The following is a 17,931-nucleotide window of genomic DNA, read 5'->3' as shown; positions in this document are numbered from 1 at the left end:
GCCAGGAACATTTTAAGTATTAAGTATTTTAATCTACAAATACAAATTTAATTCAGTTATATGGATGTATTAATTCCAAGAAGTAGTCTTAGGAATAGATGGGATGAACTGAGTTGATGCAGGAAATCAAGTGAGCTCAGTATTTACTGCAGGCACAGGGCAGTATCAAGACAGCCCTATGTTAATTGGAGAACAGCTATTATCATCCAGAATAGAAAGAGGGAACGAATTAAGCTCAGCGCATCATTATTTGGAAACTGTACTGTCTATAGATAGAGTTACAGGAGTATCTTGGTACTCAATTTCTTTGAAACTCATCAAATTTGTTACTCAACACATTTTGATATGAAAATTTTGTCCTGGTATTCATTGTTTGTTTGGTACTCAATGCACAAGCTAGAAATCAGTGTCGGCTGCCTTGTGACTCACTACATTTATCCTTATGGGAAAAACTGATTTGGTACTCATCGTTTTTGATACTCATCATACATCCTAGGACCAATTAACAATGAATACCAAGGTACCACTGTAGGTACAAAGGAGAAAAAAGTAATTCTTTCAAAGGTAAGTATACCTTCCTATTGGGCTAAACTCTTGGTGAGTACAGCCATTTTATTTCTTGGCAATAATAAACATAGAAATGCTGGCTCCCAGGATATTTTTTTTGGGGGGGGGAGCAAGGGACAATGTCCTATTTTAATTTGTAATCTAGGGATTTTCTAGGGATGTCCCATCCAAATACTAATGAAGTTCAACCCTTAGACATTCTGCTATGCCCTACTTTTTCTATTTGAACCAGCGACAACATTTTTGAAAGTCATGGAAAAATCTTACATACACCTGTGAAGCATGGAGATATTGGAATGCACATTTACTGGTTCATCTCTTTTAATGAAATAATACAGAACTGCCCACATTTGTATCCAAAAATGCATCTGAATGTGGATATTTTCTTCCACATTATTTTCATGTGAAAACTGATTGATGTTCTTGTTCAGATTCATTCTTGTCCACATTTTGCTCTGACTTTATATCATTTAATGGGATTATAGTTGACTTAGAATGATACTGATGCTATACAGGTTGTCCTTGACTGGCAACCATTTGTTTAGTGTCTGCTTGCAGTTACAACCGAAAAATGTGATTATGACCATGTTTCACACTTACAACCGCTGCAGCATCCCCATGATCACTGGATCAAAGTTTGGACTCTAGGCATTCGGCATGTATTTATGACAGTTGCAGTGTTCCGTGGACATGTGACACCTTTGGCAGCCTTCTGACAAGCAAAGTCAATGAGGAAGCCAGATTTACTTAATAACCGTGTTATTGATTTAATTACTGCACTGATTCACTTAACAATTGTGGCAAGAAAGGTCATAAAATGGGGCAAAACTCACTTAACAACTTTCTCGCTCAGCAACAGAAATTTTTGACTCAATTGTGGTCATGAGTTGACCACAATACTACATCCTGGTGCAGAGGCAAAACACTGGGAACTTTGTCCATCTTGTTTGGCCAGTGGGACACTTGACAATTCACATAAATACACACGGAAAGTCAAGATGGCAAGAAGACTTAAGTTGCCCCCAGAGATGTCATTTCATAGTGATATCTGATTGGTTATGCTAGCCAAGTATATTGATTAAACAATCTCTGAATTGGCTAGGACCATATAATGAAGATACCCTTTCAAGTGAAGGAAAAAGAATGCCGAAGCAGCAAAAAGTCAGAAAAACAATGGGTGCAAAGGTTTGTGAAAAAGATGGCTAATTTTCTTAACTTCAGCAATGGCAAATTTTCCATTAAAAAAAGAAAACAACTTTTGATCCAACGTTTCTTAAAGTATATTGGACAGCCATTTGTCTGAAATAGTATAGGGTTTCCTGCCTGAGCAGGAGGTTGGACTAGATGACCTCTAAGATCCCTTCCAACTTTATTATTATTATTATTATTATTATTATTATTATTATTATTATTATTATTATTATTATTATTATTATTATTATTATTATTATTATTTTGGAAGGAGGAGTGGGGAGATTGTTGTTCTTGGCTAAGAGTACATGAATTGAATTAAGCATGCAGAAGACCCAGTATGGTGTCTTCAAGATTCACAAATGGAGAAGTGATGCTCTTGTTTTGTTCGTTTCAGACCTCTAAGATTCAAGAACATTCTTGTTCAGAATACAAAATTATTCTCTATCTGTATTTAAAACTATCTGAAATACTGGCGAAATAATATCTTCTGGCAGATGTGGAAGAACAGGCATTTTTCTTATTTTGAATTCAGACAGCTGGCGGTAGGAGAAGAAAGTGATACATTGTGGTTGTCTATTTCCTCTTGTTTTTATAATTGCGAGCTCCTAGGACCTCAGGAGTAGGCAGCATACAAATGATTGTATAAATAAAATAGGATTAAAATGCAGTTGATTCAGGACAAGCAAAAGAAACTATATAACACATACTGAACTAACAAAATCCACTGCTGCAAGGAAAGATAATAGTTGCTACATTAAGTTTTGTTTTGTTTTTAAGAAGTGTTAGATAAATGAATGAAAGATAGATGTCTACATTGGCAACAATTAAACAGAACCTTCATGGGCAGAAGGTACTGTACCTCTGTGAAGTAAATTGCAGAATAAATAAATCAATATAAGCCAGTTGCATTCATATCTTGCTTTCAGCTTCTCAGAGACAATTTCATGATCACTGCAGAAAACAGAAGGTTCATTTAAATGGAATATTCATTTTGTTCAAGAACATGTCTGCCTCTCTGATGTGTGTGATTTGCTGTGAAGGTCTATAGTGCCTCCCGAATGCCTTGAAGGAGCTTGGCTTGAGAAGACAATAGGAGGAGGGGAAGGATCTGGAACTAAAGCTGGAAAAATGAAGTATTTATTTTATACATAGGCTTGGTTATAGCAGAGTTGTGTGGCTAGAGATGTGTGCCTAAAGTTTTACAGAAAAGATGCTTTTTTGAGGAAGGCATCTGGAGCAAGAATTTGAAAGGAGTCAGAAGACGTCTCCACATAAAAGGGACCCAGTCAGAATAGAATTGTTTGAAAATTCTCAAAAAAGCATCAGTGGCTGTCTGGGATTTATTGGGATGTGAGGGGAAAGAATGCTACACGGGCTTTGGAAGTAATTGCTATGAGCTTCAGCTGCCAGTATTGCAGCTGGAGCAAGCAACCCAGGGCAGGGATTTAAAGAGAATATGCTTAAATTCGGAGTATTTAAAAGTAGGGAGTACTTTAGGTGGCAGAGTTTGGGATATATGTGAAGAGGGGATAATTCCTGTAGTCTTGCACTGTGTTATTACTTAGGTTTCAATAGTCGCTGCCTTCAGACAAGGCTGCTGATGTAGAGAATTGCCAAGGAAGCCATTAGTCAGTTCCAAGTATGCTATGTAGGCTTGCGTGCATCAAGAGCGGAAAGCCCTCTGACATGAATATAAAGCTCGACACATTTGAGTTCCACCGTGCTGACTCCTTCCCTGACTGTTGCCTTCTCCTCCCTCCCCCCCACCCATTCCTTCAGGGTTCCCTCCTGTCACACCTGATATTCAATCCTGACCAAGTTAATGCCTCTTGCTCAGATCAGATGTGGCTTTGGAGGGGTCATGTGACAGAAGAAGGCTGCTATAAATATAATTAAACCTTGCAATCACTGCCCCAGACTCCTTTGGGGGCAGGAAGAAAAGAAAGTGAGAAAGACGTAAGAAATAGGGAAGGAGAGGAGGGCCAAGTGGGGAGGCATGCCTTGGGCTGATCAGCTAGGGGGGCTTGGAGTTTCTTCTGCAGTGTCCTTGGTCCACCTCAGCAAAAGCTGAGCTATGGAGCATTCAGAGCTCAAGAAGGTTAACACCCAGAAGGATACCACGCTGTGGGGTGGTGCCCCCCAGTATGACTACATCCATTATGACAATTGCACCAGTTATGGGATCCCATCTGAGGATGGTGGGACTGCAGATGATACACACTACCAGGAGAAGGCCCTCAACCGTATCCAGGTAGAGTGGAATATGGGGAGTATGGAAGGTATTCTGGATCAGATTGCTTAATTCCATATTGGCGAAGAGGTCAAAGTAAGGCATTAAGATATATATATATACACCACTGTGATACACTGATTCAATATTTTAATGACTTCTATCATGACATCCTAAGTGATCAAACTGGTGCCGTGAGGATAATATAGAAAGAAACTTCAATATCTAATTCAGACCATGTTAGTTCATTCACACTTATCTGGTATGACTAGCATTAAAAAAGTATTTAGGATGATGCATATCCTGTGTTGAACTCTGAATAAATGTTCTATACTCTTGATGGTAACAGTGTATTATGCTTTGGGAAATGCTTTAATGTGCATTGTGGTTGAAATATCCTCCCTGGAGGTTTTAAGAATTAGAGAGCAAAGAGAATGATTCTTTTCTCCCTGTCATACAGAAAGTCAGAGGCCTCTTTGTAGTGCAGAGGGAAAAGGCAGGATTTTAATGCCTTTAAAGAAGTTCTATATTACACATAATGTTATCATATTTCAGATATATCCTAGAAGCTGCATGGATGTGTATATTTTATACCTGAAGATTTTGTTTCACTTGTTATATCTTTCTGTCTATTTCTCCTTGCATGCAGAGTATTGTTTCAGTCTTACAGTAGCCTTTCCAAAGCTGATAGTCCTTGACTTACGACTACAACAGAATTTCTGTTGTTAAGGAAGGCAGTTGTTAAGTGAGTCACCCCCAATTTTATGACAATTTTTTGCCATGGTTGTTAAGTGAATCACTTGTCATTGTTAATAACATGGTTGTTAAGCGAATCTGGCTTCCACCCTTAATGTTACTTGTTGGAAGCCAGCTGGGAAAATTGCAAATGGCAATTATATGACCCCATGACACTGCAACCTTCGTAAATATGTGGCAATTGTCAAGCGCCCAAATTTTGAACACATGACTATGGGGTTGCTGTGGTGGTTGTAAGTGTGAGTACCCATTGCAAGTCACTTTTTCTAGTGCTGTTTTAACTTCAAATGTTCGCTAAATTAATGGATGTAAGTCAAGGACTACCTGTACTCTTGAAAAGCTTTGGACAATTCCCCAAAGAGTGTAGTTGGCCATAGCAATCAGAAATGATGAGAGCAGATCTGATATAGCTGGAAGAGTCTAGATTAAGAACACTTCTAATACAATAATCCTGGCTAAAAACAGCCATTCAGAAGGCAAGAGAAGACTTGGGCTTTGTTTCAGATTTTCAAAATCAACACACTGTCCCTTGCAATGCCATGATCCATACTGAAAGCTTGATTTTTGTAATGATTTTCATGGAGGCCAGATGTTAAAAAGGGAATGCAACGCCAGTAAAAACTTGATCAGGGATACAATGTTTTAGACTTCTGGCCTTGAGTATATTTGGGCAAGAATCATTCTGTGGTTAAGTCTCATGTTCTGAGTGTATTGTGAGAATTAGTGTCTTGTGCAAAAAGGACAGGTATGATTACGGATTAAAATAACTTTTGTAAATACTTATTTGTATTTATAAATCAGGGCCAATATCTGCATAATCTGAGGAATCGTTAATGTTCAACACATACATTTCTTTGACTATACATCTTGGGAAACAACGTTGGACTGCTTGCAAGGACAGGGACGTGAAATGATATTGAGAAATCCTGACAATGGACAATTATTAGTGAAATGTTTCCCTCTTTACTGGCCTCAGCCATCTTCCTAGGGTTTTCCTGTGTGGGTGTGTATTGATTTTTGACACTCCATAAATAATGCAAATTAAGCCATGAACCCTAGGAACTGGAAACAGGGCTTTCACTGCATAGTTGATATTAACAAGTTTACATTTTCTCACCTAGTTCAAAGGGATCAATTCCTCTTCTTGACTGGTTGATGTAAGGCACTATGTTGATACTCTAGTCTTTTCTATCTTCCTCAGAATCATGACAGAAGAACCCATGGTCCCTTGGGCTCATGTGAATATTTACACTGATTTGCCTCTTTGTAATGTCTGGCATAGTTCATTTATATAGTCATCTATTTCACAGATTGAGCAATTGAAACAAAACAAACAATAGAGCCTTAAAACATTAAAAACCATTAAAATCATGAATGGGAGAGTCTCACCTACAACATTGCCATACGTTTAGTCTAACTTGCCATGTGGTTTTATGACATAATCCCCACAATCCTATGAGCAAACCTGGCCAATGGACTGCTGCTGAGGAAGTAGCAACTTTAGCTGTAATGGGGGAGATCCAAGCAACCAGAGAAAGCACAAATATCAAACTAGGTTAGTTTTAAGATGAATATTCATACAATTTAATATTTTTCAGAGAGAAAGAGTTTAAAATGAAGTTGCTGGTTCCTATTGTACATGAACATCTAAAATGGTCAATGCTCTGTTTACCTCAAGTGCTCCAACTACTAAAACTGAAGATGCAAGGTCCAGAGTGAGGGAGAAATGAAACTAAAAGAGCTGAAATATGGTGAGGAGAACAGTAGGAGCAACAGGGTAGAAGCCAGTGTGACATTAGTCATCCACTTTGCTTTTAGTTTTGATGTCAGATTTCTGGATATAAGAAACTTGCCTATTTGAATTTTGAGATTAAAGTCACAGAACATTACATATTGCTAGGGTAAAACTAAGCAATACAAGAGTGATGGTTTGACAAAATATGGGGGGAACCCAGGACAGAAATACCAAGAAGCTCAGTGCAACTCATGAGTAAGAGATTCCATGGAAGCTTTGCAAGAAGTGAGAAGCTTAGGTTTAGGATAGAAAACAAAACTGCTGATGAGCTGACCACATAGGACTGATTAGGGATGGGTACACAGGGCCTATGACCCCATCTCCCCTTTTTTCTCTTCCCTTCCATAGCTTTCTTAACTCTTCTTTTTTAAAAAAAATCATAACAATACAATAGGTACATACAACCAACACAGACTTGTTCTTTGCCTAAATGGACTGGTCCAAATGTATTTGTGAGAACACCAAATCTTGTTTCAGATGGACTTAAGATATGTGAATGGCTAACAGTATCAGTGACAAGCTTATCAGGGAACAAGGCACAACCTCTGGCTAAAGGTTCTATGTTCAGCTCTTCTTATTTTTCTGCCCTAGGTTATGATTCATATTGAATTCATTATTGTAAGATGGTGGGGAGGCTTGAGTGCTTGATGTGTGCGTGCGTGTGTTTAAAACATGTGGAGAGATGTTTCAAAGAGAGCCTTCATTTTCAAAAGGAGTGTATCTTGGTGCCAGTTCATGCAGGACAAATAATGTGAGAAAGAGGTATGACCTTTATGCGCTGTTTTTTAACTTGCCCAAAGCACCAAGGTCTTGCATGCAACCATCTGCATTTAATCATCTCAGTGTGCTTTGGCTCAGGTATGTTCCTTACCCCCTTATCCTACAACCTCTTCCTTCCCTTTCCATTTTGTCATGTTTTTGATTCCTTCAATTTGGTTTTTTTTTTTAAATTTCCTCCAAGTATGATTTGAAACAGATTCGGGTGAATCATCTATTGGTGAGCTAACTAAAAGGAATCACTTCTTTGGAATGATATAGGATGTGGTGCGCATTAATGTAGAGTTGGATAAAAAATGATGTGATTTATTAGGATTCTCCAGTTTTTAACTCTCTTGCAGAATATCGCCCTATTTAAAACAAACTCTGAATTGCAACATGGACTCAATCCCCAAATATTTTAAGGGTCCAGCAAGGCTCCTGCTTGTAAGATCATCATTAATTGTAGCCGAGACTAGACTCATGGGCTTTCTTCTGATATAGCTCTCTTTTGTAGTTCTGTTTCCATAATGAAGGATGAAGGCTTGCTTTTGTCATGTTTTTAATTTATTTTGCTCAACAGTGTGGCTTCTCCCTAGTGGATGTTTACACCCTTCAGATATCTGAAGCGGAATCAAATTGCTTCTTAGTCATCATTTAGCCAGCTTCTTTAATCTTCTTTTTCATGTCGGGCTCCCCAGCTGCTCTCCAGCAATTTTTTCAGGGCTTGTTTGGCCCTATGCCTGCCTCTTGGCATAGCAACATACTGGAAAAGTCCCCTTGCAAGTTTGTTGGTGTTAGAGCCTGCTTGGAGGGGAAAGAGCTACCCTGATGATGACTTTCTGTGTCCTCTGCTTTGGGGGCTGAATTAAGAGGTTTGGGGGGAGAGAGTAGAAGGAATATTTGAATTTTTTGAGATTTACTGTATGTGTCAATATGCAATCATAAACAAATATAACAGATGTTCCAAAAAGCTATTTAACCCCATATGGTTTAAATGGATAACATTAACATTGACCACAAAGGAAATGTATTTAAAAAATATAGTGGCCCAGCTAGGGAGAAAGAGTTGTTGTGGTTTCAAGGGGAAACTGTATTTTATTCCAGATCTGGGAGCAGATTATTCAATTCTCAATGCTTCTCTTGTGTTGGGCTTATGGAATAAAGTAGATACTAACCATCCAGATTCTAACACTCTTCCTTCCAGTACAGGTAATCTTCTTATGACCATTCATTTAATGATTATTCAAAATTACAACTAGGCTGAAAAAAGTGACTTCTGACTTTTCCTCATACTTATAGCTATTGCAGCATCGCTGTCGTCACCTGATCAAAAGTTGGGTGCTTCGCAAGAACATGTATTTGTGGTGGTTGCAGCATCCTGGGGTCACACGATCACTATCTGCAACTTTCATGGACAAGCAAAATGAATGGGGGAAGCCAAATTTACTTAACAACCATGTAATTTGTTTAATGACCACAGAAATGTGTTTAATGACTGTGACAAAAAAAGATTGTAAAATTGGGTGTGACTCACTTAACAACCACATAGTGACAGAATTTCTGATCTCAATTGTCGTTTTAAGTTAAGTACTATCTATATTAGTGTTGAGAACCTCCAAGATGCTAATTTGGAGGGTGGGCAGAAGATTTCTGTGTCATTTTTTTTTAATCTTGAATGGCTCAGAGGCATGTGGCATAGAAATTTAATAAAGAAATAAATTCACATCCATTCATCTCATATGGGATTACACTCTTTTGGATTTTCTCATCTGATTCAGACAGTGGGCTGAACATTCTAACAATGTTCCATCAATTTCCTTGTCATATTCAGACCAATTTCTGCTGAGGTTCATGCTGATGATGATCATCCTTCTGCACCGATTGGATCTTAAGAAAATTTATTCACTTTCTCACTGGCAGGTTTTGCAGGTTGTCTTCATTTCTGGTGCAATATTGTTTAGAAGATAGGCATCAAGACCCTAATCTCATGCATTGTCTCCCATTGAATTCAGGCCAGTTGGCTCTCTGTTCTCTGTGCTATGGAGCAGATCAGGAATCTGTTTATTGTGCTAATCTGGCAGAAACGATGGTTAGGACAAGTCATCCTAGTATCTAAGAATGACATACTTGCAAAGAATCCAAAGACCAAAGCACCCTGCTCACATTTGTTCACATTTGTTTCCATCTCACAGCAGTAACTGTGAGAGAGATCTAGGAGTCACTTAAGTTTGAGCCTGCAGTATGCTTCAGCTGCCAAAAAAGCCAACACAGACCTAGGCTGTATCAAAAGAGGGATAATATCAAGATCACATGAAGTGCTGGTACCGTTTTATACTGCATTAGTGAAACTATACTTGGAATATTGCCTCCAGTTTTGGCCACCACAATACAAAAAAGATGTTGAGACTCTAGAAAGAGTACAGAGAATAGCAACAAAGGTGATTAGGGGACTGGAGACTAAAACGTATGATGAACGGTTGCGGGAACCGGCTATGTCTAGTCTAATGAAAAATAGGACTAGGGGTGACATGATAGCAGTGTTCGAATATTTGAGGGGTTGTCACAGAGAGGAGGGGAGTCAACTATTCTCCAAAGCACCTGAGGGCAAGACAAGAAGTAATTGATGGAAGCTTATCAAAGATAGATCTAACCTAGAATTAAGGAGAAATGTCCTGTCAGTGAGAACAATTAATCAGTGGAGTGGCTTGTCTCCAAAAGTTATCAGTGCTCCATCACTGGGGTTTTTTAAGAAGAGATTGGACAGCCATGTGTCCAGAATCATATAAGGTCTTCTGCTTAAGCAGGGGTTGGACTAGAAGACCTGCAAGGCCTTTCCAACTCTGTTATTCTGTATTCTGTGTTTGTAACAGTTATTGCTTTTGTTCTCTCCTGTGTTTTCTCTAGTAATTTCTACTAAGCCTAAGCCTAAAGTAAATGAAATATAGATTTGCCTGATTGGTGAGATGCGTCTTTTCCCTAATTATTTCTTTTTAAAAGTTAACATTGTAAAATTCAATGCAAACTTATAGTATTAGTGTTAGATTTTTTATGATTTACAGTATTATGTGCTATCAAATCAGTGCTGACTATTAACAACCAAATAATAATAATAATAATAATAATAATAATAATAATAATAATAATAATAATAATAATAAAAAAAAAGTTGGAAGGGACTTTGGAGGTCATCAAGTCCAACCCCCTACTCAGGCAAGTAACCCTATATCAGGGGTGTCAAACTCAATTTCATTGACGGCCGCATCAGCATTGTGGTTGCCTTCAGGGGTGTGTGGCCTACTGGGTGGGCGTGGCCAGCTCTACATCATTCGTGTCAAGGGGGCCTGTGGGGGCCTGGGCAGGAGTGGGACAGATCTGAGGGTCTCTGGCAGAAGGAGGTGGGACTGGGGCAAGCGCCAAGGCATAGTCCATTTCTTCATTCCTGACAAAGGTGACACCTCCCCAGCATGCACCCAGGGGGTGGGGCCGACACAGCAGGGGCTGGTTCCTCGCTGTTTCTAGATGTCCTTGTGGAGCTAAGACTGAATGCGTTTCAGCATAGATGGCCACCACAAAATTGTACATTGGCTCCCTCCTGGCCGGCCTGGGCCAGGGCCAAGGCAGCGGGGGCCGTTCCCTCACTGTTTCCAGGATGGCTTCGCGGGCCACATGAAACCACTTTGCGGGCCGCATCCAGCCCCCGGGCCTTGTGTTTGATATGTCTGCCCTATACCATTTCGGACAAATGGCTGTCCAGTTTCTTCTTAAAAACTTCCAGTGTTGGAGCATTCACCACTTCTGGAGTCAGGTTGTTCCACGGGTTAATTGTTCTAACTGTCAGGAAGTTTCTCCTTAGTTCTAGGTTGCTTCTCTCCTTGATTAGTTTCCATCCGTTGCTTCTTTACTAAGTCTTCTCCAGAACAGTCTGTTCACTATCAAATCCTTCAGATCTTCCACACCTAATCTTAAGCAACAGCCCTTCTGATCTTTTTATGGTGCATCCATTGCTATTATAACTAGGTCCATCCGCCTTGCTGCCAGTTATCCTTATTCTCTTTCTTTCTATATTTTCCAGAACTATGGACTTCTCAAGAAACCTGCATCCAGAATATGATAACTGTTTATCCTTGTGATAAAATATAAGAGTGGTTTTTCATTGCTTTCTCCTACATAGTATATAAATTTTGCCATTGTCATTAAAGTATTTGCCTCCAGCATCTTCCTATATATCATTGCTGCCTGATAGAAGTTTCTGCTTGCTTTAGATGAGCAGCTCGGATGACCTTCATGTCTTGGGTGACCCTGCTGGGAATGCATACTTTTGGCATATATTCCTGGTATTCTGTGCTCATCTCTCCCAGGAATGCCCCCTGTCATAATGAGGCCTCATAGCAGGACTTGAGGGCTTGGGGTTAATATTCCTGATTTGCCACTGTTTGCCAGGACACTCAACTGTGCTCTTGCTATGACAATTTCCCATAGTTTCCTCTGCTAATGACTCTTCCACCTCCTGCAATCACCAGGAGAATGGGGAAAGAAGGAGAATGGTGCTGTGATTGGTGTGTTCTCCTATTGACACTCTAATCTGAGATACTACGGCATCTCCTAGCAGCTCTCAGAAGGCTAACCACAGAGAGCAATAGCCACTTGGTACTTCAGCCTTATTGCAGTCTGAGCAAAGCACAAAAAAGACACAAAAATGCTCTCATTCCATTTGCACAAGCCATCTTCATCCTTGTCGTCAGCAGTAGAAACGTCATCATCAAATCTGTATCCTGCTTTTTTTGTCCACTGAGCACTCAAAATAGTTTACATAATCAACAAAATAAAACAAAAATATTTAAAATACCATTAACAATTAAAATTATTAGATTGAGTTAACTAGCTAAATAGGAAGCCTCAACATGTACCCTAAGAAAGAGTTAGAGCAGAATACACGTCCTGGTGAAGTGCATTCTGTACTTGAGAGCATTAGAGTTGGTTGCACAGTCAGCCAGATGTTTAGACTAGATTTGGAATTTTTATCCAGCCATAGAGTCATTCCCAAGGACCTAGGATAGACAGATGTTCCCACTTATGATATTAAAGGTATCATTGCAGGATGTAAGCTGTTCCAAGTAAAGCTGCCTTTTGCAATTGACTGATGGTGATTTTTCAATGCTGATGATGTTCAAGTGGTGCTTAAAATGTTTTGAGATTGGACCCAGGTACTGCAATGGAGATTTTAACCTGATCATTTTCAACTATTTTTTCAACTATACATTCCCGTCAATTTTTCATTTCTGGCACATGATAATTTTTATAGATGTTCCAGTGAATAATTTTGATGGCTGTGTCATTGTTTCTACTCTTTGTATGATCTTGCATAAGCTGAGTATATGATCAACTATTTCTTCTGCTTCTATGCACTACCTACTCTTTCAATCATTTGAAGATTTTTTAAATTCTGGCCTTGATTGCATTAGTTCAAACAGCTGGCTCTTGAGCAACCATAATCATAGACTCCCATCCCAGTGGACTCTGGAGAAGATGTACTTCCTATGATTATCTATTCACCCACAAGAAGAATTTCTTCTGAACATAGAAGAAGACTTCCTATAGCTGTCTGTCCACCAAGCAGATTTTCTAATGTAAGGTTGTTAGGACAATCTCTCCTGCTGATTCTAGAACTCGGGAAGGCTTGTAATGAAATTAGTGACTGACTCAAATAATCAGGTCCTAAGCTATTTAGACTTTTAAAAGTTAAAGTTAGCATTTTAAATGCAGATCTTTTAACAAGGGAATAACGTGGTCTTTGTATTTTGAGCAGTGTGGTGTTTAGTGGTGAAGAGACTGGCATCCCATTTGAAAAGTTGAGAGTTCAATCTTAGGTAGTGGCAGATGTTCATCTCTTAGGATGTGGCATCAGGAAGGGCATCCCGCCAGTAAATGCTCAGCTCCATCCAGTCGCCCCAACTCTACCCCGAATTAAGAGATGACCAGGTCATAAAAAGGGAGGTTTTTAAAAATATGTCCTTGTATTATGCACCAGTTAATATTCCATCTCTTGTGTTTTACACCAGCTGAACTTTCTGGGCACCCTTCAAGTGTAGTCCAAATACCACACTTTGCAGTAGTCAAGTCAAGATGTAACCAAGGTATAATTAACAGCTTCCAGGTCCAACCAGCATGAATGATTGCAGTTGGGACATATTTATGTAAATGGGCTCATTGCTATTTGGGCATCCAAAGATAATTGGGGGTTTGCTTTTGTGGGGAAATGCAACTCCATACAAATCAGAATTTGGTCTTCCCTTAGTTTTGCCTCTAGTGTCATCTGTCAGTTATTTCCTTCATGCTTTGAGGAATGCAACTCTCCATTCTAAAACTTAGTTCATGTCTGTTTTAAAGTCTGGTTTGAACAGAACTGGAAATAGATGCATTGTATTAGTTTGTGAATGTTCTAAAGTTCTTTGAACCTAAAATTTTATTTAAATGATCAAATCCTGGAATCAAAAAAGATGAACTACACTATTGAAAGTAGAGAAGAAAAATTATAGGGAATGATTGGGTAATTTTTTTTAAAAAAAAATCAAAATAATTCAACAGTAAAAGAAACTCACTACAGCATGCAGAATGTTTTTTTTAAATGGGCACATATGTTCAAAAAGCCTCATATTTTATGGTAGCTTTGTCCATCCTGGCACCTTTTGATTATTGGGGGTGCAATGCCAGAATTTCCAATCACCTGGTAGGCATCAGCTCTTGGCAGCATCAGCCTTTGGCTCAAGGAAGTCCTAATTAAGAACATCTGAGGCAATAGTTCTGTGGAGCCTTTAAGAGGAGGCACAACTGATGCACAGGATATAATGCTCAAGTAAGCTGTATTCAGATGGAAAGGAACAAACTTATTTTCAGATGTGTTCATACTCATAAATGCCCAGCTGGTTTTTATGTGGGCTTCTTCCTTGATGGATGATTCTTGGCAGCTGGTGCCCAGAGGCATTCAGGGAAATGGAAATGACAGGCAGTTGAAGTGTTGCCTAGTAATTAATTTGGCAGCATGTCCAAGTCATTCATTAAACACAATAAAAACAATAAACCATAACTAGCTCAAGAGAAGCACAGAAAAGAGATTTTCATGGGCAACAAATTAAATGGATACACTGTAGGTATTACATGGAACACATGCAAAGACAAGATTATTTCTTATTCTACATTGTGCAGGTGAAATGGTAACGCACAACTATTATGTATAGACTAGCAGAAGTGGACTGTGTTGAGTTGAATTAGAAGCAGAAATGCACTTTTCTCTCTGCCTATAGGCGTCCACAAGCATGATCTCAGGGTGGCTCAGTCGAGGAAGTGATGAGTTTCAGCACCTTGGATGTTTCATAGAGAAAACCTAGTCTGACAACAACTGGTGCTCACTGGGGTTCTTGTTATTTCTTGAACTAGACAATCACATCTTGATTCCATCTTCTTTCTGAGGAATTGAAACCCTCAATTTCAATTTGTTCATTGTTGATGCTAATTGATAGTCATTTGTATGTGTGAGGTTCCTAAATATAAAAGAGATTAAGTTAACTCAAGATGCAGTCTTTGAGATTCCTAGCTGGATGTCAGTGGCCCAAAGGGCTTATAACTAATTAGGTCCTACTCTGGGGTGTTATTAGGACCTGGAATTTCTACTAGAGGTTTCCACTCTTCTTGGTGTAGGCTGATAAAGACTGGAGTCAGGAAAAAATGATTCACGGTGAGACAGATGTCCATAGAACTGCAGCTGAGGTGGTGGGAATGCTTGTTAATAATGTTTTTTTTCCTAAACAAATAATTGAATCACAACAAAATATGAAGTTCCTCTACAGAGTTATATTTTTGTGCATGATACATTCTTAAGAAGAAGTTGGCATTCATTCACAAGTGGCATAATTCTAAGCAAGTAACCTTTTTTTGGCTCAGATAAAAAGAAATAGTAAACCAATGAAATTAAAAGCAGAAAGATCTCTATGGAAAGCATAGATGTCATATTTTGATTAAGAATATTCTTCAAGGGCCAGACAGCACAGAAAGTCTCAGGTCTCCCTGGGATGCTCTGCAGCAACAGCAGCAACAGCAGCTGTTTCTGCTGTGGCTGCCGTTTCTTGTTCTGCTGATCCAGGCATTGCCCATTCTCCTCCCTCTTTAGGGCCTTGGAGAGCATGTGTGTCCAGGGAGCAAGAAGGGTTCAACGTGTCAGAGGTGTGAATTCTTAGGATCTTGGGATACGCATCAGTGGAGGAAGATGAACTTCAAGTGAGCATTCAGTAACCTATCCTGGATTACTGAAGGGCATGTGATCAAGGCCTGGGTATTCTCAAACAAATTCCCTAACCCCCAATCCTCATGGAGAGAAGAAAGGTATCATCAGACAAAAATTTACTTGGCCACAAGTTATATCTGTTGTAAAAAAAAAATAAAGTGGGGTAGAACATTCTTGACCCAAGATGCTGCGTCAAGGAAGACTAAAAAATAGATACAGTCTCCCTTGATTTGAGTTGAGACTCTACCAGGTACCTTGACCCATCCATTTTGCTTTGTGGAATGACATAGAAGTAGCTTGCCATTGTCTTTTTTTCAACTTTCCAACCTGGTCCACTACCTCATGTGGTTCATATTTTCACCTGTGCTACAAGCTGTGCTAAGCATCTTATCTCTTCTTATCTCTACAAAAGATAAATGAAAGGAAAGTGAGGATAGGACATCAAAGTCTTCTTTTCCTAGAGAAGGCATTTCTGTTGCTCTATTTCTCTCTTTTTATTTCATTTCATTTTATTTTATTTCATTTAAGGCATTGTTTCTCAACTTTAGCAGCTTGAAGATATGTGGACTTCAACCTACTGACTGGGGAATTCTGGGAATTGAAGTTCCTCACATCTCCATGCTGCCAAGGCTGAGTAACACTGCCATAGGAGGTAGACTGACTATTACAGAGTTGGAGCTGAATCCGTTGGTTGTGAATTGAAGGAAGCTGGACTACTTTTTCTGAAAAACCCCAGTCTCTATTGAAATGCTTTTATTGATTTTTCAACCAGTTAAAAATCGCATTTTCCTCCAAGGAGTTGAAGGTGTAAGTCAACTTGTGGCTGCAAAATAAATTGAATGATGTTTGAGAAACAGTTCAGTTCCCCCACCCCTTATTATAAGGCATCCACAAAAAGAGCAATTTCAATGGAGGAATGGTGGGCTGTGGAGCTTTCCCCTTTATTTTCTATGGGTCATTTCATTTTGCAGCAGTTTCTTTCCTGCAGAATAATAGATCCAAGATTCCTTTATTCTTCCCATTAAGTCATTGACTGATTGATTTGTGGGAAAGGCAGCTCTGCCTGCAGTAAGACTGCTTTGAGTTGTTTACTAATTTAAAGCGTGACACCAACCTCTTAAATGGTATCCAGTAGGCAGCTGGCAGTCAAAGCAGAGTTTTCAATACAAAAATCATGTAGTCTCTGTAGTTTACATTAGTAGAAAGCCTAGCCATTGTGTTTTGCAGAAGCTGTAATTTCTGAAGAATTTTCAAGGGCAGCCACACATAAAGTTCATTGAAATGGGCCAGACATGCTGTAACCAAGTCCTAGATAACTGCTACTAAGTCTGACTGGCTCAGGAATGATTGCAGTTTGCACTCTAGCTGCCTGTTGCATGGAGATGTTCCTCACAACATCTATCATCGGCTGAACCATTGACAGGTGGGGTTCAGGAAGCACTCCCAAATTATGAACCTGCTGTTTCCAAAAAAAAAAAAGACTTCACCTTAATACCCCTGTCAGGAATTTTCTTTACCAACAGTATCTCCAACATGTCTGGACTTAGTTTCAGATTGTCCTGTCTCATCCAGTCTATTATTGAACTAGTATAAAATTCTCGGGTATTGATTGCTTCCTTGGAATTAGATGGTGGGAGCAGTATAGCTGGGTGCTATCAGCATACTGATGATATCCCTCTCTAAAGCTCTAGATAATCTTTACCTTAGTAGTTTCAGGTAGATGTTAAATAGCATAGAATCAAGAGAGAAACTGTTGGGCCAATGACCTAGGTATTGAATTGTCCTCCCCCATAACATCCTCAGGCCCATACCAATAGGACAGAACAGAATAGGACCCCACTTCAAAATAGGATTCAGAGACTCAACACTATCTGAAGGCCTAAAAAATAGTAATTAAAAAGCCAATAAGAAGTCCAGGAAAATGTAAAATGTCTGTGGAAAGAGTTGCTTCAATAACTGAGTGAATTGTCCCAACTCTCTCCAAACTCAAGACATAGCTACTAGAATTCCATGTTCTCCACCAACCTTCTCAAAATCTGTTGCTATATAAAAGCTGATGTCTTCTCTTCCCACAAAGAGTTTTATGTATATAAGTGTTATGATAAGGGGAAAAATACTACTTTTGATTGTTTAAAGACATTGCATTTGATTGTTCTATATTTCAACCTGTATCATATGTTGCATAATGTATGGTGCCCCATCACTTGCTTCTACATCTAAACATGATTGGCATATTTTAATATGAATTTCATTCTTTTCTGAAAATAACACCCCTATACAAATAATGAGCTGTCCTGTGTCATAATTTCAAAAACAGGCAATGATCCTTTCCTGCTGATAGATGAGGGAACA

General features: G+C 39.1%; 1 protein-coding gene across 1 annotated transcript in view; it reads left to right on the top strand.

Moving 5' to 3' along the window:
• The first annotated feature begins 3,797 nt into the window (after positions 1-3,797).
• Positions 3,798-17,931, top strand: part of CLCN1 (chloride voltage-gated channel 1) — a 64,373-nt gene continuing 50,239 nt past the window's right edge. The window contains 1 exon segment of the mRNA XM_029284651.1: positions 3,798-4,012. Within this exon segment, the coding sequence (XP_029140484.1) occupies positions 3,836-4,012 (177 nt within the window). The 5' untranslated portion in view covers positions 3,798-3,835.

This window comes from Protobothrops mucrosquamatus, unplaced genomic scaffold (genome assembly GCF_001527695.2).
Source record: "Protobothrops mucrosquamatus isolate PMUCROS unplaced genomic scaffold, P.Mucros_1.0 scaffold791, whole genome shotgun sequence".
Taxonomy (NCBI): domain Eukaryota; kingdom Metazoa; phylum Chordata; class Lepidosauria; order Squamata; family Viperidae; genus Protobothrops; species Protobothrops mucrosquamatus.
This window is presented reverse-complemented; position numbering and strand designations above follow the sequence as displayed.